Source organism: Balaenoptera ricei, chromosome 16 (assembly GCF_028023285.1).
Source record: "Balaenoptera ricei isolate mBalRic1 chromosome 16, mBalRic1.hap2, whole genome shotgun sequence".
NCBI classification, from domain to species: domain Eukaryota; kingdom Metazoa; phylum Chordata; class Mammalia; order Artiodactyla; family Balaenopteridae; genus Balaenoptera; species Balaenoptera ricei.
The window spans coordinates 62,714,915-62,737,777 of NC_082654.1; the positions used below are offsets into that span (position 1 = coordinate 62,714,915).

At 45.7% G+C, this 22,863-nt stretch overlaps 1 protein-coding gene across 1 annotated transcript in view; it reads left to right on the forward strand.

Moving 5' to 3' along the window:
- The first annotated feature begins 279 nt into the window (after positions 1 to 279).
- The window catches only part of PSAP (prosaposin), a 32,303-nt gene continuing 9,719 nt past the window's right edge, over positions 280 to 22,863 (forward strand). Inside the window, exons 1-6 of the mRNA XM_059900606.1 lie at positions 280 to 385; positions 17,315 to 17,448; positions 19,275 to 19,349; positions 19,938 to 20,063; positions 21,027 to 21,227; positions 21,632 to 21,775. Coding sequence (XP_059756589.1) covers positions 346 to 385; positions 17,315 to 17,448; positions 19,275 to 19,349; positions 19,938 to 20,063; positions 21,027 to 21,227; positions 21,632 to 21,775 — 720 coding nt within the window. The 5' untranslated portion in view covers positions 280 to 345. The remainder of the gene's footprint in view (positions 386 to 17,314; positions 17,449 to 19,274; positions 19,350 to 19,937; positions 20,064 to 21,026; positions 21,228 to 21,631; positions 21,776 to 22,863) is intronic.

Genomic DNA, 22,863 nt, shown 5'->3' on the forward strand with positions numbered 1-22,863 from the left:
AAGATATTTATATATATATATATATATATATATATATATATAAAATCCCTAACGTTGACTTCTTCATTTATGTATTCTTTGATGACCTCTCCATTCCCTTCCGTCTCCTTATCCTCCTCCCATGCTCCTTCAATCCTTTCGGCCTCCACATTCCTCCCTCCTCCCAGCCTTCCTTTTGCGCAGGCGCCCTGTGCGGCGCTGAGTCAGGCTGCGGGGAGAATTCGGGCCGCCTGGCCAGGACAGAGCTTGCGCCTGCGCGGTGGGCGGCTTCGGGGCGGGGCAGGTTTATATTCGCTGAGGATCAGCTGACGCTCTGCATTGCAGACTGCGGAGTCAGGAGGCGCCATGTACTCCCTCTTGGTTCTGGCCAGCCTCCTTGGCGCGGGTAAGCCCTGGGACCCCCAGCCTGGGAAAGGGGATCCCGCAGGACGCAGCCCGCTAGTCCCGGAGCGGGCTGTACCGGGCCTCGCCCTTTCGCTCCCCATAGAGATTAGTGAGGGGCGCGCTCTGCGCAGGCGCGTGCGCAAAGCCGGGTACCTGCTGGGCGGCGGAGGGGCTGCTGGAGGCGGGAGGCGGTTGGGAGCTTGGCTGCCTAGGGGCTGGGGTCGGGCGTGCATGCGAGGCGGGCGGGGCCGGGGAAGTAGCGTCTCCCTCACGGCCTGAGTTGGCGGACTGGGGCTCCCTTAAGCTGCCGGTCCAGCTCTCGGGGTGGGCCTGTAGGGTGACCCCTACTGCAGCTGTGTCGTGCTTGTGCTGGACTCACGTCATGGAGATGGACTGGAGCCCCAACTTCTGGACAGACTTTGGCCCTTGGCCTCACTTGCCCCAGTTTTTAAGAGTATTGAAGTTGCAGAAAGCACATAAATATATCTTCTGTATTAATGTTTATCTTTGCATATATATTTACTCTTGATCCTACATCTTGAAGATAATATGGGGTTTTTGTTGTCCTGATGAATTTGCAGTGGAGCCCTCATTTCATCTTGCACGGCCATTGGCTGGTTTTGGCAGTGGCCTTTATTTTTGGGAAAATCTAAGTACCTGAGAAGTTGTTGTACGTAGGAGTATTCTTACACCCACCAATTGTCCTGAAATAGTACTGATGGTTGTTAAAATCATCGTAGGTTATGTAGGCAATGCTTGGGAACCAGCTGTACTGCCTTCCTGGAATTAGAAGGGGGTCCCGTGCCCTTCCCATGTCATCGAGACCAACCCTCCACCCTCAACTCTTGCCTTCATATTCTTAACCTCATCTAAATCGTCATGGTAAAGGGAAAGGAGTGAGGTTGACAGACTTGGAGCCAGATTTTAATTTAAATACACAGAGGATCCCAAATCTGGATGTTTTCAGATAATAGCCCACTGAGGACAATAAACCTGATCTTCAGGCCCATCCTCAATTTCGGTTTCTAGTTAACTGTAATCTAAGGGCTAGCTTCCATTCTAACTCATGCAGCAATCCAAATTTTAATAGACAGTAATGCAATGGATGACAGAGTTGATGGGAATCAAATAAGATATTTATAAGTGAGATAGATTTAAGGTGTTTAAACCAAGCTCCTAAACTTAAACCAAGCTCCTAAACTTGCTTTACTTGTGGATTATGAAAGGCAATCAACTTATAAAGAAAGATTTTTGGTTTTATAGTCACCAAAGGAACTTTTTCTTGCTGGGGTTGATACTGCTTTTATTCCATAGTCAGTATGATAAACTAATGCTAGTCTCTAAATTTTCTATACTGATTGAAAACGATTTTTTTGTTTTTCAGTATCAAACTGTTCTTACTGGCAGTGAGTCACTCCTCATGAGACCCTTAAGAGTTCTGAATCACTCAACCCACACGAAAAGGACTTAATTGTTTGTTTAGAAATGTAAAATCCTCCTCTGGTATATATGGGAGTACGGCTAACCAGACTGTTAAGTTAGACTAGATACCCTTTCCCCTGAACGCTTGGGTAAATAGGAGTGTGTAATAATGGCCTTGTTCTAATCTTGCTGCCCAGGCTTTAGGATTATGCCAAGGTCATGCTCTGAACACAATGTATGAATGCCTGCTTGCCTTGACAGCTCTGGCCCCAGTGTAGCTTTTTGGAAATGTATTCCTAAAATTTTTAATATTGATAGTGAGCTTGTTAACGAAGGTGCCTAGTGACGGCAGCCATCATCTGCTTCCTGAGAGCTTAGAACTTGCCGTTCCAGTGTGGCACCAGAGAGTGTCATCCTGAATCTGGAGAGGCTTTATGCTTTGTGTTTTAATGATGTCCTGGTGGTAGAGACTTTTGCTCTTGAGTTGTTTTCCTACTCATCCAGGTGCCCCTCCTTTTTCTCCACCTGGAAAAGAAATGGCAGTGATGGTATACTGAGAGAACTGGAGAGTATCTCCTCTAACCTCTTAGGAGTGAAGACACTGAGGCCCCCCAGAAATGACTCCCCCAAGTCGTAGGCCATTTACTGGGGAAGTCAGAATCAGAACCCAGGACTCCTGACTGCTTGCTCTTTATCCTTCCATCAACACCAGGTGCTTAACTTTACAAACTTATTGGGCTGTAATTTACATACAGAAAAACATGCACATTTTAAGTGTACAAATTGAGGTATTACTGCAGAGTGAACAAGCCCACTGTAAGCAGCCCCCAAGGTAAAGGAGTAGCGTCCAGAAGCCCCTGTGCCTCCCCATCCACTACCCTATCTAACTGGCCCCAAAGGAAACCGCTTCGTTAGCTTCTAGCACTGTAAATGTAAAAACCTAACTACTATTTTTGAGCTTTTTGTAAATGGGATCATATAGTAAGGACATACTGTTGGGTGATTCCTTTAGTGGAAAAAGGCAGGCCCAGTGTTAATGAGGTGGCAAGTATAAAACAAGTGGCTTGGTGCCTGGGATATGGTACATATTCCCTGAAACTTAGCTGCCCCTGTTAGTGCCGCTTGTGTAGAGGCTAACCAGCTGAATGTTGTTTACCCGCCACTGAGGCAGGTAGCTCTCTAAGGATGCTAGAATGTATTATGTACAAATATATATATTCATTTGATAGCTTATTTTTATTAAGATGCAAGACATGAACTTATAGCACAGCCTGCTGAATGTCAACAACTCCAGTTCTCACCTGCCAGGAATTTGGATAATTCCCCTGTTTATCAATTTTTAGTCAATAATCAACTTTACTCTGAAAATAACAAGGATTTGGTAAGTGGTTTAATTGCATTTAACAAGGTGTATCCAATACCTCCTACGATAGTTGAAGCGTATTAGATCAGGTGGTCTGGATTTTTCTAGATGGGGAAGGAGAACTTGCTCCTCCATTTTCTTGGGCTCTGAAGCTGGAATGGCTGGGCTGTGGCTTAACGGGATAGGGATGAGGAAGGGCGACAGGGTGTTGCTGGCGGGGGGAAAGCACCTAATAAGGCATGGGAAGCTCTCAAGGCCCAGACCATGCCACTTGGGCAAGTGTGCACTGCAGCTTCCGGAAGCAGTCTTCTAGCATAGGCATTCTAGGTCACTCTAAGCCTTGCTTCCGGCACCAGTTATTTGGTTCTGCCTCCTGGAAGGAGGATCTGGATTTTCCTGCCCTGCCTGTTTTGTTTTTTGTTTTTGTTTTTTTAAATCATTTTAAAACTTATGGTAAATACAGTGATTGGGATGAACAGTTTGACTGTTGGCGAAAGCACTCATTGCTTTACTTTTGTTCCTTGAAGTTCCAGAAAATAACCTCAATTATGGCCTTGGGTAATGGCCTGTGCACTGAAAAATAACCTGTCAAAATTCCATGTTTTCTTGTGAAGTTTATTATTCTTTATGATGGGAGTGAGATGATACTGTAGAATAGAAGTTTAACTTTATCACATCACTGACTGACCTTGGGCAATTTTCTTAAACTGTGCTTCCTCATCTGTACAGTGAGATTAATAATGTAGTGATGTAGTGATACTTTAATAACTTACTGTATGACAAGGCTTAGGTAAATAAGTACTATAGGGTTTGTTGTTAAACCACAAAAAAACAATAGCATGTTTGTTAATGTCCTTGTCCCACCAGCACAAGGACAAAATCAGTCTCTGCCCTTGATTTTGTGATGTCTCCTGCCTTCTTTCATTTCATTGGATGTTGTAAATTTAACAACAAACAAAACTAAATTGACTTGTAAATATGTTACGTTGGACATAATTACCAGATCAGAAAACAAACTAGGGTAGGTCGTCAGCCATCAGGAGGGAGGTGGGAAAGAATTTGGCTAGGCAGCCAAACTCTTGGTTTATACATCAGTCTTTAACAGAACAGCCCAACAGATCAGGGCTGGTTCCTGGTAACCTGACTACTCAGGTTCTAGGCTGGTTGTCCCTAACCATGGTACCTGGGGTAAGTCTGTTCTCCACCCCCCGCCCCAGTCTGGTTTCCCCATCCCTCAGTGGAGGTGAACTGTTTAGATAATAACTGCACACGGTAAACAAGTTCCATCAGTGTAATAGTGCATAGAGTAAAAAGTATGTTTCCCTCCCACCACTGTCCCCTGGGCCTTTCCCAGAGGCAGCCTGGTACCGGCTCCTTTAGGAGCCTTCCGGAGCTACCTATAGGTGGCTGTGTGTATGATTTCCCCTTCTGGTTTTCTTTTTAACACAAATACATATTACACTGTTTCGCTCCTTGCTCTTTTTTAAAATTGTGGAACATTCTAGACATCTGGAAAAGTGGAAGAGTAATGATAATGAACACCTATGTCTATAACACTCTAGTTAAGATATAGAACAACCCGCCTCCTTCCATAGATAACCACCTTCCTGGCCTTGGTGTTTATCATTCCCCTGCAGGTCTGGCTTTATACTTTCATACATATATGTGTAATCTTCAGCGGTATGTGTAGTATTGTTTTGGATTTTTTTTTTTTTTTTTTTTTTTTTTTTTTTTTTACCTTTTTGGCCGCACTGCACGGCATTGCGGAACTTCCCCGCCAGGGGTTGAACCCCTGCCCCCTGTGGTGGAAGCGACAGTCTTAACCACTAGACCACCAGGGAAGTTCTGTTTTGGATATTTTAAACATTTCATGAATAATAGATATTCTTGGGTTAGGTTTTTTTTTTTTTTTTTTGCTAGTGAGGTTCATTCAGTTTGAAAAGTTTAGATCTGTTTCATTCATTTTCACTACACTACAGTATTCCATTTATATCATACTTATTCTCCATTCTGTTGATAAACATTTAGATTATTTCCAGTTGTTTTATTGTTCTGTTACAAACTGCTTCTATAAATACTCTTGTGCACATGAACAGACATTTCCTTAGAGGATATACCTAGGAACAGAATTGCTGAGTTGTGGAGTATATCTGTTTTCACCTTAATTAGAAATTGCTGAATTACTCTCTCAAATGATTTTAGGAATTTCTGTTCCCACAGAATATGCGGTTTTTAGTTGCGATATTAACATTTGATGTCAAACTTGAAATTTTGCCATGATAAAAGGGTGAGGTGGTTTTCATTTGCATTTCTCCTTTTATTTGTATCTTTAGAGGTTATTTCATGCTAATACAGATAGATCTATACTACTACCTTTCTAAAAAAACATAAAAAATTTTGGAATAATCTTAGATTTACAGAAAAGTTGCAAAGCTAGTACAGTGAGTTTCTATATACCCTGCACCCAAACTTCCCTTACTGTTAACATCTTACATAACCGCTGTACATTTTTCAAAAGTAAGAAATTAACCTTACTGTTAACTAGACTGCATACTTTATTTGGATTTTACCAATTTTCCCACTAATCTCTTGTTTCTGTTCCAGGAGTGGATCCACAGTACCACATTGCACTTAAGTTGTCCTATCTTCTTAATCACCTTCTACCTCCCAGCTGTTAAAAAAAATAGCTGCAGAGTATTTTATTGTATGGATGTGTCAATTTAGTTAAACCTATTGATGGACATCTGTGGCACAGAAAAAGTGAGATGGATTCTGATGACACTTCCAAATTGTAAAATTAAATTCTGGCCACATTTGGATAGATACTGCTTTTGAAAAGAAATTCTTTATATGACAGGAAACTACGTAAATAAGATTGAAGGAGATGTTATAGAAAGTTTTTTGGCCAGTCTTAGTGATGTCACTTATTACAGTAAAAAAAACAAAACAGAACTCCTTTAACAGCTGTGCTGGAATGCTGTCTCCATGTGCAGGCGCTGATGCCAGAGGGTCATGTGGCTTTTCCTGTCTCACTAGGAGTAAAACCTAAAGTTTATTCTGCAAGGTCATGTCACCTGGCCCTCGGCTGCTGTTCAGAGTTCTTCCTCTCCCATCAGGTCAGGGCTGCTTACTTACTGTTGCCCAGAACCTTTGCATTTTGTGTTCTACCTATCTGGGTCATCTTCCTTTCCAGGTAATCATGTAGTTTACTCTGTGCCTAGGTGTTGCCTTACCAGAGTTGCGCCCTGCTCTGCCTGAAATGTCCGTGCCATTCTGCCCTAGTCTTGCTCTTCCTTGGCTTCATTTTTCTTCTTAGCACTTGGCACTGCCTGGCATCATATGATGTGTTTTTATTTGTTGTCGTGGTCACTGACTGGATCTGCAGCATGTACAGCAGTGTTTGGCCTGTAATAGGTGCTCAGTCCTGCTGAACCGTGGTGTGAGCTGTAGCAAGAGGACTTAAGCTCAGTAACTGCTGGTGGCTCGGTGTGCATGAAACTTAAATGCTGGTAGTGCCAAATCTTTATCACGATTAAACAAAGCATTTTCTTTTATTAACTGAAACTAATTTTAAGAAATTGTGTTTAGGAGTTTGCAAATCAAGAGTGACTTTGGACTCAAGTGAAGTGTTGGCTTTTAATAGTAGTTCATGTCCAGGTTAGAGCCAATCCCCGCCCCCACCGCCCCGCCCGAGCCTTTTGGAGAGGATTTTATGTAGGGGTTAGGGACACAGGACCCTAACATAACTAAGATACCCCTGGTGGGCCTGATTTGAGGTAAATCTGAAAAGGGAACCAGCTATAATTTGAGGAGGTTGTTTCCCCTCTTTTTAGTTCCAGAACTTAGTTGTTTTTAAATGTTTAACCCAGTGGTTCTCAAACTTTTTGGTCTCAGGATCCCTGTATACTCCTGAGTCATTGAGAGACCCCAAAGAGCTTTTGTTAATCTGGGTTATATCTATGATATCTACCATCTTATAAATTAAGCTGACAAAATTTTAAAAATAATCCTTAAAAAAAAATAAATCCATTACATGTTAACATATTGTGATTTTAATGAAAAATAGCTGTTTTCCTAAACATAAACCTATTTAGTGAGAAGAACAGCTTATTTTACATTTTTGCAATCTTTTTAACACCTGGCTGGATTTTCAGCTGCCTCTGCATTCAGTCTTTTGCACTGTCACATGTCATATGCTTCCAGAAAAATTCCACTGCTCATTTTTGAGTGAATGAGTGAAAAAGGCAACTAACATCTTCATATTACTATTATGAGAATTTTGACCTCATGGACCCCCTAAAAGAATCTCTGAGACCCTCAGTGTTCTGTGGACCACGCTTTGAGTGTGAACCACCAGTGTAGCTGATTTGCGGGAACTACAGACATCATAGTAGGTGACACTTCCTGAGAGTTCATTGTGTACCCAGCACTGTTCTAAGTGCTTTTTGCTTAACATTTTATCCTCACAGCAGCCCTCTCAGGTGAGAGCAACTAAATCAGAATGCTGGGGACATTCTCATATCCTGCCCTAATCCATGCTGTGGTCTGAATTTTAGATTTCAGCATTTCCAGTGAAGGTGGTATTCCTTTTAAGTATTAAGTACTCAAAAGTGACATTTATAGTAGACACACTTGCATGTATCTGAAACTTTTTACTTAATAAACAATCATGTGCGATGAGCCCAGAACACTGAATTTCCTTATTAGTGGGTTTGCATGAAATCTTTTTTTTTTTTTTTAGCATAGTATTGTCTTCTTCAAGGGTGCAGAGACCACCCAGCCGGTTAGCAGGGATGGGATAGAGCCTGGGCCGGCTTCTGGCTGGCTGGCTGGCTGGCTGAATTGATTCCTGGGCTGTACCCTGGGCTGAGTGTAGAACCATACAGATGTGCCTTTGACCTCTGCCTGTACCCATTCACCTGGCTGGACCTTGGGCATTTCTGTCAGGGGCTTCTTCATGGTCCAGTTGTGGAGTAATCTTATCTAAGGTGATTTAAGTTTATGTCTGATCATCACCTGATAGGTTGACACTTTGGAAGAAGAGCTTTGCTGACAGGAGTTTATATTGGACTGGAGTGCTCCTTTTTTCTTTTTTTAATTAATTTTTTTTATTGGAGTATAGTTGATTTACAGTGTTGTGTTAGGACTAGAGTGCTCTTTTTTTAATAATATATTTATTTTATTTTTGGGTCTTCGTGGCTGCATGCAGGCTTTCTCTAGTTGTGGCGAGCGGGGGCTACTCTTCGTTGCGGTGTGTGGGCTTCTCATTGCGGTGGCTTCTCTTGTTGCAGAGCACGGGCTCTAGGCACACGGGCTTGCGTAGTTGTGGCATGCGGGCTCAGTAGCTGTGGTACACGGGCTCTAGAGCGCAGGCTCAGTAGTTGTGGCGCACGGGCTTAGTTGCTCCGCGGCATGTGGGATCTTCCCAGACCAGGGATCAAACCTGTGTCCCCTGCATTGGCAGGCGGATTCTTAACCACTGCGCCACCAGGGAACCCCTGGAGTGCTCTTGAATGAACTAGATAGGAATTTCTCTTCCCAAAATTAATTATGCCAAATTGAATCATTCTTTTACAATCTAAGAAGATCACACAGCCTTGCCCCTCAGTGTGTGTTATCACACAAGGCAGTGTACCTGAGGATTCTGTTGCTTTCTTCATGTGGATTGATTTCTTGTCCTAGAATGATCTGGCCTGTGAGGAAAATTAAAAAGCAAGGGGGCAGTGGGAGAGGAGAAGCAGGGAAGAAAGAACCTTTGTCTTAAGTAACAGAAATAATAGCTTATCTGAGCCAGAGGTGATGGGATGTCAGCCTAGCAAGCTTGAAAGCTTTATTGCCACAGATTCCTTTTGCGATAAGGGGACTATTTGGACCTTACTTCCTCCAGATCAAGGCAGGCTGCCTCTAAGCGTATGCCATTCAGAATGATTAAATGGGCAGTATTTTTATTCTGCTCTGCAGAATGTTTTCCAAAAGCAAGATCCTCTAAAGAAGAGACAAGTGCTCTTTGTCATCGAAGGTATTTGTGACACCAGCTGTTTCATCGAGTAGTCAGTGTTGAGTGCATTGTGTTAGCTCCTGCTCTTAGGGAATCTAAGTGCACAAATTCTCCTGAGAAATGTCTGAATGCGGGGGACCTGAGGTAGATACTGCCTCTCCTGGGGTTCCTCTCTCTTGGTTTCCTAGCAACCTGCTTGTTGCCATGGCAATGCATTACCCAGGCAGCAGATCCACTGCCCTGTGGAATGTGTGCTCTGATTGTTGAGATTGGGAGGCTGCTTGCATTTTCTGTTACCCTTTTTTTTTTTTTTTTTGATAATTAGACTCGAACAGTATTTAGCATATGTTACCTGAAATATTTAAAAGGAATAAAAAAGATTTTATATGGCTAAAATAATAAGACTGATTGTTTTAACAAATAGGGCATAAAACACACATTCTAGGAATGATTATCCCTTTCATTCTGAGGTTGGTTTTGAAAATCTTTGTTAATTATATGGTGTACATGGACTTTTAAATATCTGCAATGGAGGTAAGCCTTAGTAAAGACTTGTCATTTGGAGACTATTTTGGTGAATGAGGTAGATGATTCAGCTGGTATTATAGTTAGGCTTAGGTTTGACTGCAGACAAGAGAGACCTAGAATAATGGTATCTTAATTATGATTGAACTGTTCCCATCTATCATAGCGAGTTCAGGAGCCAGGCAGTCTAGGGCTAGCATAGTGGTTCTACTTCCAAAAGAATTCGGAGACCCAGGCTCTTCTAGCTCAGTGTTCTGCATCATTGAGGTCTAGGCCCTTCCTTCATGGCCCATCATGGCTGCCAAAGTTCCAGCCATCACTTGGCTTTAAAAGTGCAGTAACGTCTACTAACATCCCATCAGCCAGAATGTGGTTTCATGGCCAGACCCTGCTACAAGAGGGACTGGGAAATGTGGTTTTTTATTTTGGCAGCCATGTATGTAGCTAAGAATTTGTGGCTCTATTCCTTTGAAAGGAGTGGAGAATAGATATTGCTCCCACAAGGGAGCAACTTGTGGTCTGTGCCACACTGGGCGATAATTGTTCCCTGAAACAGGTTGTAAGGTTTAACTATTTTTTCTGATTTTAAAAGTAACATGAGAAAAAATTAATTTATGCCAATATACAAAAATTAGAATGTGAACACCTCCCTTTGTCATCCTTTCCCTCAAGTCCACATTAACAACAATCCAGTGTACAATTAACTGAGCTTCATAAGTACCAGACACTCTCAGTGCTTTCTGTGCTTTCTTATTAATCTTCACAGAATTCCTGAGAAGAGGGCACTCTTTTTTTTTTAAAGGAAGTTAATTAATTAATTAATTAATTAATTTATGGCTGCATTGGGTCTTCGTTGCTGCACGGGCTTTCTTTCTCTAGTTGTGTTGAGCGGGGGCTACTCTTCGTTGCGGTGCGCGGGCTTCTCATTGCAGCGGCTTCTCTTGTTGCGGACCATGGGCTCTTGTCACGTGGGCTTCAGTAGTTGTGGCTCGCGGGCTCTAGAGCGCAGGCTCAGTAGCTGTGGCGCATGGGCTTAGTTGCTCCGCGGCATGTGGGATCTTCCCAGACCAGGGCTCGAACCTGTGTCCCCTGCGTTGGCAGGCGGATTCTTAACCACTGAGCCACCAGCGAAGCCCCAAGGGCACTCTTATTTTCCATATTTTGCAGATAATTGTGGCGTTAGTAAGTTTTCTGAAGCTTGGCTTTAGTAGACAGCAGAGCAGGAGTTTTGTCAGATCTGTCTACCCCCAACACTCAGGGCAGTGATCATGTTGCCATACTGCCTCTGTGCCCTTCCAGAGAGGGAGAGGTTTTTGAGGGGGCTTTTCTAAAAAGTGGGTTCCACTTTTTAGTGGAACAGTGAACAGTGAAAAGTGGCAACTTTCTTGGGATTGGAGGGCAATCAGCCTGTAGCTCCAATTACATGAATTACTGAAAACTTTTCACTGGTGGTGTTACTAGTGCTTCGCTGGGCACCTCTCATTTTTGCACACGCAGGGCTTCTTGTTTAGCTCCTAGCTACCAGTATCGACTCCTGGGCTCATTACAGTGGGGCCTGTGCTTCACTCTCCTTGAGATTTCTGGGTCTTGAATTTAGTAACCAACAACTTCTGAGGTTGTTGGGAAACAGCTCTCTAGGTCTTCGAGCTGCCAGTTAATGACCTGATTAAATGTAGAGAAAGCAAATAAAACATCCTTGATTCAGCTATTTGTGGAACACCTGTTCTGGGCAAGATGGTAGATGTGAAAAAGGTCTTCCAGTTGCTACTGTGGATAATAATAGTAATAGTGCTCACTGGACTGTTGTAGCATGCCAGCACTGCACTGTGTTGTACAGTCGGTTAATTTTTACAAATCCCTTGGAGTAGGTACTAGTAATAGGCCCATTTTGCAGATTGGAAGACCAAAGTCTGAAGGTCACATGACTGGAAGTGGTAGAGCCATGATCTGAACCTTCACTGTCTGATTTCAGAGTCAGTCTGGTAGGGGAGTCGAGATAATGTGGGTAAATTAAGGTACCAGAGAGATAGATGATGATAAGGAATGATGGTTGAGAGAGTAATACTCTGGCAGTTGAAAGTGCATAGTTATGTCATCTCTTTTCTCAAAACAATCCAGTGATCAATGGCTTCATCCTCATTTTACAGATGAAAAACAAGCTCAGAAGGATGGTGATTTGCTTAGGGTCATTTGGACAGGACTTGCAGGCAGATCTTATTTTCTTTTCAGTATACGGTGTTTGAAAAACATTTAACTTATTAGATGGTGGGTAAGTTGCCTTAGAAGCCTCACTCTAAACTTGGGGTTTAGCTCCTTCTCACTTAAGAAGTCATCGTAAGAGCACCTAAAACACACACGGCTATGGTGAGCTCTCCCTCCTTCCCTCCCTCCCAGGCTCACTGAGGATTTTTGGTCAGAGTCTAGAGCTGCCACAAAGCCCATGACTGATGCGGCTCATGGCAGCTGTTCTCAAGACAGTAAAATTCCACTACAGCCTGTCTTTGTTAAATGACCTACATGTGGAGTGGTTTAGAGCACATCTGCTTATTTTCTTCTAAGCCTAGGAGTAAGAAGGGAACAGAGCACCCACCCCTTTCCTAAGGAAATAACCACTGAAGTCTTTAAAAAAAAAACAAACAAACTGAAACCCTGTCCTAATAAAATGAAACTTGGTTGTGGGGTTTTAGTGTCTCTGAAGTGATCATTTCTCTGACTCCAGCCCGCCAGCATTTGTCACTGAGGGCTCGAATGCCAGGCCCTTGAACTAAGAAGTGTAGTGCTTGCCTCACCCTGAGCAGTGATCCTTCTTAATAGGACAGATTTAATCAGAAATCTCCGGGGTGTCAGGCAGACATTCTAAGAACTGTCTTAGAGTTCAGCCTGTTGCCTCAGGGAAGGAAGTTGGTTTTTGGGGGCAGTGTGGGAAGATGAAAATAGAGATGAAAGCTTTGCTGGGAAGATGTTTTGAGAAATAACTCAAAAGAAAGGTTAGGGTAATTTTAATATTGGTTATGTGTAAATACTGAAAATGTCATTTGCCTCATTATTATAAGAGTGAAGACTTTTGTAGCCCCTAGAGGTCTTCTAGCCCCGCTCACCACTCAGGATCCCTCTTACACAGAATCCCTCTCGGTTGGGCATTTCGTTTCTGCTTGGTTGCTCCCACTCTTGTAGAGGTCATCACATAACCAGCAAACTCATTCCCTTGTTTTTTTTTTTAAAGCATCAGTTTGATGGTTAGAGGACAGTTCAGGCTTCAGAGTGAGAACTCTGACTTCAAATTGAGACTCTGCACTTACTAGTTAGAACTTGCTTAATCTCTCACAGGTTTCCTTTAGTTTTTTCTTTCTTCTGGCTGTGCCGTGTGGCATGTGGGATCCTAATTGCCCACCAGGGATCAAACCCCACGCCCCCTGCAGTGGGAACGTGGGGTCTTAACCACTGGACCACCTGGGAAGTCTCCGATTCCCCTTTTATAGCCTGTGGATGTTAAGTCTGTTCCTTACCTTGAGCTGTGGTCTGCTTCCCTTCACGTCTGCCCACCGCTCTGAGGTCTGGGATCTGAAGCCACCACCCAGAGCAGATCCACCCCCATGTCAGAGGTGGAAGGTGTCCTTCACCTGTGAAGGTAACTGTGCGTATCCCGGAAACCTTCTCTCTCCCAGCTAAACACCTGCAGTCTCCTAAGGGCCTCGCCTTCCGACCTGCTGTGTTCCCCTGCGCTTGTCCCTGTCCCACGGGAAGCAGGGTGCGCAGGTGTGCTCTGCCTGCCTGTGTCCACTCACGCCGCAGCTGCTGACCCCCAGCTCTGTCCTTGTACTGTTGGCTCTTGCTGCCCTGCTTTTTCCTTCAGCCCAACAGACTTCACATTTAAATTTAACCCAGAGAGTTTCATTTTCCCAGCTGTCTTCTTCAGCCCTTGCTGCCCCTGCTCCCTGCTCAGCCTTCTTGGGATGAGCCTTGCACTCCATTTAGGTGCCCATCATCTGGATCTCCCCACCTCCCCCTCGTTTCTGCCATGTCACAACTGGGCGACGCTAACACGAGCTGTCGCCCACAGCATGGACCATGGGTGACACTCATCACAAGGGATGAGTGCCTGGTGGGGTCTTTCCCAGTGGGCCTGAGGTCTGCTGGAGCCCCGCTCCTGAAGAGACAAAAGTGTTCTTTCCCTTCAGCAAAGATCACTGCTCTCCCTCAGAATGTTCAGGAATCCCCCTCCCCCCGCCCCGCCCCACCAGTCTTTCAGCTGCCCTCTTTCAGATGCCAGTTCAGTTTCCATTTTGAAGAAGCCACCTCTGGCTCCCCCGAGCAGTTGGGCATTCTCCTTGCAGCTCCATGTTTCTGCCAACACAGCACCATTGTTCCTGTGTCTGTCCCTCCCACCTGAAGGCACTGCTTGTCCCAGTCAATGGAGTTGATAATTGTGCCTTCATCTTAGTTGTTTTCCCACTTCCGTGGGGAAAAACCATGCTTACCCTGGGAGCTTTCAGTCCCCAGCAGGAGTCCCCGGACAGGTGTTGAGAACCCCCTGAAGTGGTGTCAGGGTTTTGTGTATTAGTACGTTTTCTGAGGAAAGGATCTATGTTCCAAACTTGTTCTGACCCACTGTTTTATTCCCTCTCAGGAGACCAGCTCCTGAAATAAGCCCCTGAACCTCTCAGCAGGTCACGCACTTGGCATCACCAGGCTTGTTTCAGCCTCATTACCAACCCTGAGGACACGCAGTTGTTTTGGGTCATTTTAGGAAATCCCACCACAGACCATTTTAATAACATGCACCTTTATGAATTTGGCTTTAGGTTGGAGGTGAATGGGGAGGTCTTGCTAAGGACTGAATTTCTAGGAGCTGGGACTTCAGTTTTCATTCCTTAGTGTCCGTGAAATCTGTTTTAGGCTTGGATTGGGTGACCTCTTAGGTCTACCCAATTGGCCACCAGGCATATATTTTATCTCTAGTTCTGAGTTGGGGGCTTGTTACCGTTCAGCAACTGTTAGGATTGGGAAATGACCTTGGGTTCTGCAGTAGCTGGACTAATTTCAGATAGAAGGGGCTACTTTTTTAGTCCAGAATAGCCTGGCCAAAACAAGTAACAAGTCTTTATAGCAGGTGATTACTGTTTCAAGTTCCTAGGGGGAGTAAACAAGTTACAAAGTATTCTTGCTGCTTGGGCCTGTGATAGTGCATTGTGTTCTGGAAACCTGATAGATTTTGGTCAGTTACAGCTGTTCCTGGTTGGGAAGGTTGGAGAAAATCCCCAGACTGAGTATTTGTAAGGATGGAGAGTGGTGGTCAGGCCTTGTGCAGGGAGCCCTGCTTTTATCTGCTGAGGTCCATCCTTCCGGCTTCAGTGTGTATCACTGTGTGTTCCTTTGCCTAGAGACTCATTTTGTAGCCTCCTGTTCATAATTCGAGCTCCTAATTCAGATGTAGAAGCAGGCAGTGTACTTAGTGGGTACTATTCAGGAGAACTGGGAGGTCAGTACCTGGGAGGAGCATGGGAAGTGCTGGTGGGAGCTGCCAGGTCTGGGGCTTTCTCTGTGACCCCCTCACTCCTCAGAGCCCTTACCCTTGTGACTTGACTTCTGCTCCCCTCTGACCTCCCAGGACCTACGGCTGAAGGCCCCAGCCTAGCTTGGCTACGTCATGGTTAACCATCTGGGGAGTGTTGTACTGTTTTCAGTCTGGCACGTGTTTTCCCACAGAGACCAGACCAAACCAACAGTTTTTGGAATGAGGCCAGTTCTTTTGAGTTCATGAACTGGTTGTGGGTTGTGCAAAAGGGCAGAGAAGGCTGTAATCTGGGCAGATTAAGAATTCGTTTGGTGGTGTCTGAAGAGGCGCAGATTATCTGGCTTAAGCTTTCTGGGGACCTGTGACTCCGTGTCTGCATGAACAGTTTGTGGAACTATAGCTAAGCTTGAATAGTAAAGTAATGAGTATTTCTTTTCCTTCCTTCTCCTAGAGAGAGAGCACCCACCGCCCTCCATGTGTTGTAGCCCATGGTGTGTGTGTGTGTGTGTGTGTGTGTGTGTGTGTGTGTGTGTGTGTGTAACATGCAGCATGACTTCTGAGGTTCTAAATCTGTTTCTTACGTGGCTGTGGGGTTTTCTTCTCAGACCCAAGCCAAATGTTTTCTGTTTACAGTAGAAGTTAGTTCAACCCTCCTGTGATAGCTGCTGGAGTTTGACCCCTGCGGAGTCATCTTTCTGCATGTGGCCCGATGTAATCTCTTGTTTCCTAGCGAGGTGTGAATGTGAGAGTTTTCTTCCCAGTTTTTAGTTCCAGAATCAAGGAATACCATAGTTCTCTCAGGGCAGTTTATAAAATATTCTTTAAAAATTACACACAAACAACATGACATGGGGAATTTAAAAAAGTAATTTAGCCAACCACCTTGTTTTGTTTATTTTCTGATTTTTGTACAACCCCAATTTCATATTCTTGAATATTTTTCTGTTTGACATACATCATTTTTATAAGTATATTTAGCAACTGCATAATATTTTGGTAAGAATATCACTAGTTTTTTCCCTCTGGTTTTGACCATTCAGGTTACATCTGCCTTTTTTTTAGTATCCTGAATTTGACTTATATATATATATATATATATATATATATATATATATATATATATATATATATATATATATATATACATACATACTTAGGCATATTGTATTTTACCTCTTGAATTACTGGATTTCCCTAAAATGTTTTATTAGAAGTGGATTTTTGAAGAGAGATTTTTTTCCCTCAGTTCTTGAAATATATTAATATATTTTGAGAAGTACTTACTAGTCACACTGCTGTCAGCCTTATAAGAATGCATCTTTTTCCACAAATTTATCACTATTTGGTGATAAGGTTGTTTGTTTTTGTTTTCCGTTGGCTATTAACTTTAAAAATATGGTACCTTCTTGCTTTAACCTGCATTTCTTTGGTTCCAGGTGACTTGAACCTTTCTTCTGTTTTTTTTTTCCTAATCCCATTTCTGTGGTTGTGACTTTTGCCCGAGTCCTTTCCTTGTTACACCATAGATGAAACTCCGTGTGTGCAATTGGTTTCGAGTGGACATACTTACACTTTGTGATATCCAAGCTTTGTAGTTTTGTTTTTGCTAGCAAACTTGTTTATGTGCAAAAACTCACCCAATTGATTATAAAAGGTCTCTTCTACTAGAACAACATTAAGAGCCATTGTTTTATGTAATAAGTATATGACTCTTTGTGTTCTCATTACAATTTTTTTAACTTTGGCTGTTTTTCATTTCTGCAGAAGTTAAAATCTTCTATTCTTAAACCTGCCAGTCTTTTCTCTTGTGATTTCTTTCATTACTTCATGGAAATTTAAGATGGTAAAGATTAAAAGGACTGATCTGTCTGATACTGTTTAAAAATAGTGTGAGAGGAAAACGGTGAACCAGGTAGATTAGTCCCTCCCAGCCCTGTGACATATGTGACAGCGCAGCTCCTTGGCTGTGTGGCTCGTGTCTCATACAGCTGGTGAGGGGCCAGCCTAGTGTCCCGCAAAATGCCAAGGCCCCTGATGCCGGGGAAGCAAGTGAGGTGGGCCTGGTATGTGGGAATGGGCCGCGCCCTCACACTGATTCTGCTTGCAGCTCTCGCCAGCCCCGTCCTGGGCCTGAGAGAATGTACCAGAGGCTCGGCCGTGTGGTGCCAGAACGTGAAGACGGCGTCTGACTGCGGGGCCGTGCAGCACTGCCTGCAGAACGTCTGGAACAAGCCGGCCGTGGTGAGTGCCTCCGACTGCCGGGCCTCTGTGTCGTCTGTAACTGCTGCCCTTTACGGAGCGCTCTCTCCTGCGTCCTTTTGTTTGTTCTTCCTGGTGAACCTGAGACCTGTTTGTGGGTGGGGGTACCCACGAGGAGGAGTGGAGGGCTGGAGCGGGGAGGCTGCATTCCCCCAAGGCCGCCCAGTGTCCTGGTGGCACAGATAGGGCGAGGTCCTGCCGGTCCTCCACCGTGTGCCCCATGCTGCCCTCCAGATGCAGCTCCCACCTCTCCACCCCACGTAAGGGACCGGCAGGTGCAGCTCCCATTCCCAGGACTGGGCACGCGGGTGCAGTTCTGTCCTTGGTCACTCACTCAAAGTAGATGCTAAGCTTTTGAAATCCTTTCCCCCTTTTTTGGTATTTTTCTCTTTTAAACAGGCAGATCACTGATTCAGACCCTAGAGCTTGGGAGCTATCTAAAATTTTATTTCCAACTATAGCCAAACTGGAAAAGATGCCACTGATTTTTCATCTAAACAGTGGTAAATATAGCACCTTAATGTGGGGAATACTCTTAAGATGACAAACCTCAAGTGCATACTCCACACAACCTGAGTCCTCTTGGGAGACGCCCAAGCGCTGCTGGCCGGGCCAGCCGACTAAAGGAAGTGCTCTTTGTTTGCTCTGGGATGTGCTTCAGCCTGTGGTGCAAGGCAGGTTTGACTGTGTGGAGCTTGAGGTCTAAAACTTGTCGGTGGCCACTAGTACTCCTTCAGTAAGAGAAGAAGAATTAATTCAATAACACTGCTCTTTTAGGTTCTGAATTCACTGTCTTAAACCACTCTCTGTGGCCAAAATTACTTTCAGATTTGGTTTCTAATTTGCTTCTGATCTTGTTTTTAATACTGCTTCCTCTTTTGAAGTTTAACGTATCATGGGGGGAGTTTAGATCTTTCTCTCTTGACAGGACAGTCTTGTGGATACCGGAACCTCTCGGGCATCGTGCACAAATTCATGATATCATAAATTCACGACACTAAAAAAAGGCATGTGTAACCTGAGTGGCCCCATGCACAGTATTAGCCTGATTAGGTCCAAAGGTTCAAGGCGGTTTCTCTAAATGCAGCTAAATTCACAGGTGTTCCTTAATCTCACCCAGATGTGTTAGTTCCTTCTTCATGGGTTGAAAATTGGTTGACATAAAGAAGGGAGCGCCCCAAGAGCTTTGAGGACTGGCTAGAATTTCCGTGGTCCTGGGCCATGTAGGGATGCCAGGCTTGTCTAGAAGACTTCGTGTCGTGTCTCTGAGCTCTGCAGTGGTGACGTGTGGCCTCCACTGGCACACAGCACTGCCCAGGAGGTGGAAGGCAGACAGAGTGCCGGCAGCAGTGCTGGTGGGAATGCGCAGAGGTCTGACTGGGCCTTGTTTCACTGCCCGCACCCTCTTAACTCTGTGATGTTCCATCACATTACCGATTTTCTCTGATTTCTGCTGCCCTGAGTTCCAGCTGATTTTTGAGCCTCAGTTTCTTCACAGAGCTGTTGTGAGCATGAATGTGAAATGTAGCCTGTGCCGTGTGCACTGAGCAAGGCGCTGAGGGGTAGAGGGTACAGGAAAAGGGTTTCTATCCCGTAGAAGCACAGAGTAGTGTGATCAGTCACATCTAAGCCTCCCCCGCGGTGTCCGGTGCTTCTCATCTAGGTTGGGGGACGAGGATGTGCCAGTGTGTCAGAGATGGCCATGGTTAGATGAAACAGGAAAAAGGCCGTGGCAGCTTTCAGCTGTGTGCGGTGTGAGTTATGTCCTGCAAATACAGATCTCTCTCCCTCGTGTTCCTGCCTCTTAGAAATCCCTTCCCTGCGACATATGCAAGGACGTCATCACTGCAGCCGGTGACATGTTGAAAGACAACGCCACTGAGGTGAGCCGCCACCAGGGTGTGTGACTGCGTGTGAGCGGTGGCCGTGTGGCCACGTGCATCAGTTCCGTACAGAGCTGTGACTGAGGGCGTCCAGCGAGGAATAATGGTCTAGGCTCAGGTCGGAAATACTGTCCTGCGGGCCACAGACTGCTTCTGTCATGTAATGTCCCCCACCCCCATCCTTTAAAAATGTAAGAACCATTCTTAGCCACAGGCTGTACAAAAGCAGGCCGCGGGCCCTAGTTTGCTGACTCCTGGGCCAGGCGTCAAATGCCCGAGGTTGATTGGGATTTTGTATCACATGCTGTTAACCTTTAGGTCCATTTTTGGTGATTTCTGCTCAGAATTCCCTGTGCCAGTGAGACCGCAGGTCAGAGGGTCTTCGTTTTGAATAGTGCTCGCGTCTGCTTTTTGCCTCACTGACCTGGCAGGGCCACGGCTCCACACTAGCCCTCTCCCAGGTCCTCTTCCCCGAGGGCCACTGTTTCTAGCCTTCACGTTTCTCGAGTTGTGGAGAGCCTCTTGCTTTCAGCCCATTTGTGGAGAAGAAGTCCATCCTGGTCCGACCCTTGCCTCTGTCCTCTCTAGCAAGAGATCCTTGTGTACTTGGAGAGGACCTGTGACTGGCTGCCTAAGCCGAACATGTCTGCCTCCTGCAAGGAGATCGTCGACTCCTACCTCCCGGTCATCCTGGACATGATTAAAGGACAAATGGTACGTGATGGAGAATAGATAGACTCTTCCTTCAAGGCACCTCTGGGGCCCAGGGGAGGTTCCAGACCAGATTACAGTGACTAAAATGGAAAGTCCGTTCATAGACTGAGATTTTGTCAACAGATCTTTTACACAGTTTTCGTTCAAAATGGCTTTGGCACAGCAGACCACTCTGCTTGTAATGTTCAAGGGTTGGAGAGGGTATGGGAAATGGGAACTCATAGAATTAGTGAAGGGATGTAAACTGGTATAACAGTTACAGGTGCTGATTTGATAACTCATGTCAGCTACAAGGATGCTTGACTTTCATTCAGTAAGTATCTGTTATGCATAAACCATGTGCCAGAGGTTGGGTTTTCAGCAAGGAACAAGGAACCAGGTTTGTGGAATTCGGAAGGACCCTAAAAACCTCCAGTGGGGCAGGAGTGTCCTGAGATGGGACCAAGGTTTTGGTGAGGAAAGCAGGGGTCACATCACGCAAGACCTTTCAGTCTGTGTTTCAGGACTGCCAGTGCAGCGGGGAGGTCTTGGAGGGTTTCATGGGAAGAAGTGAGATGATCCTTTTTCAAAGGGGTTGGTCTGGTCTGGGTCCCACCAATTGGGAGTTGCAAGAGGGGAAGCTGGCAGGACGGTCAGGTGTGAGATCTGGTGGGGACGGTGGAGGCGGACAGCTGCACGTGCTCTTAGTGGATAAACGGACGGGACTTGCTGGTGGAGGGGAGGAGTTAGGCATGTCTTCCAGGTTTGTGGCTGGCACCTCCGGGAGGATGGTGGTGGAGCCATTTGTTATAATGGAGCCGTGCGGCCGGCCGAGCAGGTTGGGCGGTTTAGTTTGAGATGGCTGTTAGCTGGGCGTGCGCACGTGAGTCAAGCCAGGAGATGAGGAAAGGGAGAATTTGAAGGCACCAGGTGGCCTGTTTCCTTCTGGGGAGAGGATTTCCACTTGTGCCTCTTTCCCGCCAGAGCCATCCCGGGGAGGTGTGCTCCGCTCTCAACCTGTGCGAGTCTCTTCAGAAGCACCTGGCAGAGCTGAATCACCAGAACCAGCTCGAGTCCAATCAGATCCCGGAACTGGATATGGCTGAGGTGGTGGCTCCCTTCATGGCCAACGTCCCCCTCCTCCTCTACCCTCAGGACGGGCCCCACAGCAAGCCCCAGCGCAAGGTAGGCAGTGGGCCTGGCCTCCCGGGGCCCCGTCTTTGGTTGGGTTTGAGCTGCGACACAAAACGGGGCCGGCGTGTGCGTACAGCTCTCAAACTGGGGCCTTATTCCTTTACTTGATTCTGCAGTTCCACAACCCACCCTTCAGATGGTTGTGCCATGGAGGTTCTGAAGAACCGGGATATCTAACAGACGCAAAGATTGTTCCCCCTTCCCGTTAAGCTTTACTATAATCAATGCCCACTTGATTTTAAACCTGTCAGTCCCTTTAGAGCCTGTAAAAACACATTAGGAACAGCTCAGGGACTCAGCCCTGGTGCTGCAGTTACGAGCATGTCGGAATCTGAACGCTTAGCTATTTTTAGGAATATGCAGTGTTTACAGACCAACTGCCCCTGTCTCTCTAGGCTGAAGGGGACGTTTGCCAGGACTGCATTCAGATGGTGACTGACGTCCAGAATGCTGTGAGGACCAACTCCACCTTTGTCGAGGCCTTGGTGGACCATGCCAAGGAGGAGTGCGACCGCCTGGGGCCTGGCATGGCCGACATGGTGAGCCTCACCTCGTGCATCACAGGATGTTCTGGGCCAGGGAGCTGGGCTGTGGAGACAGGAGTGGGGGAGCCAAGAAAAGTTCACTTCCTGGGGTACCACTTTAAGTTGCAGCCTAAGGGCTTTGAGGAAGAGATGTTCAAACAATTCCCTGTTCCCGGAAAGCAGCCAGATATGTGGTGGGTACTTAAATACTTGGTTGGTTAATTGAGTTTGGATATGTAACAGAACTCCTGGGACAAAAGAGTGGAAGGAGAAGGAGACCACTTTTTTTTTTTTTTTTTTTTTCTCGCAGTCACCACAACTTTTTTTTTTTTTTTATAAATTAATTTATTTTTGGCTGCATTGTGTCTTTGTTGCTGCACGCGGGCTTTCTCTAGTTGTGGCGAGCAAGGGTTACTCTTCATTGCGGCACACGGGCTTCTCATTGCAGTGGCTTCTCTTGTTGTGGAGCACAGGCTCCAGGTGCATGGGCTTCAGTAGTTGTGGCACATGGGCTCAGTAGTTGTGGCTCGCGGGCTCTAGGGCACAGGCTCAGTAGTTGTGGTGCACGGGCTTAGTTGCTCTGCAGTATGTGGAATCTTCCCGGACCAGGGCTCGAACCCGTGTCCCCTGCATTGGCAGGCGGATTCTTAACCACTGCGCCACCAGGGAAGTCCATCACCACAACTTTAAGAAACAACAGTAGAACCACTTAGAACCCTGTTCCGGTTCTCAGGCCTGGCTGTTGTCTATTCATAATTCTAGGTGTGCTGTCCCCGCCGCCAGCAGGGTGGTTGCCCAGGGGAAGCCACGCGCCTGGCTTGTAAGAGGCTCACCCGGGATGCCTTCCTTACTTTGGTGAATGTTGGTCCTCCAGGCTCAGAAACTCTTCATTAGCCCCGTGGGGGGTTTATGTCTTGGACCCTGTTCCCATTACCCACACTCATGAGATTGATGTCGAAAACCAAAATGCCATTTAGTACCCGACCACTAATAAACCTCTGCAGGACTGGATGTGGGGAGCCCAGCTGTAAGAAGTCCGTGGGTCTGGGATCTAGAGCAGCCTTTCTGGGTGGGAATGGCTGGCTCTGGGAGCTAAGGGTTCC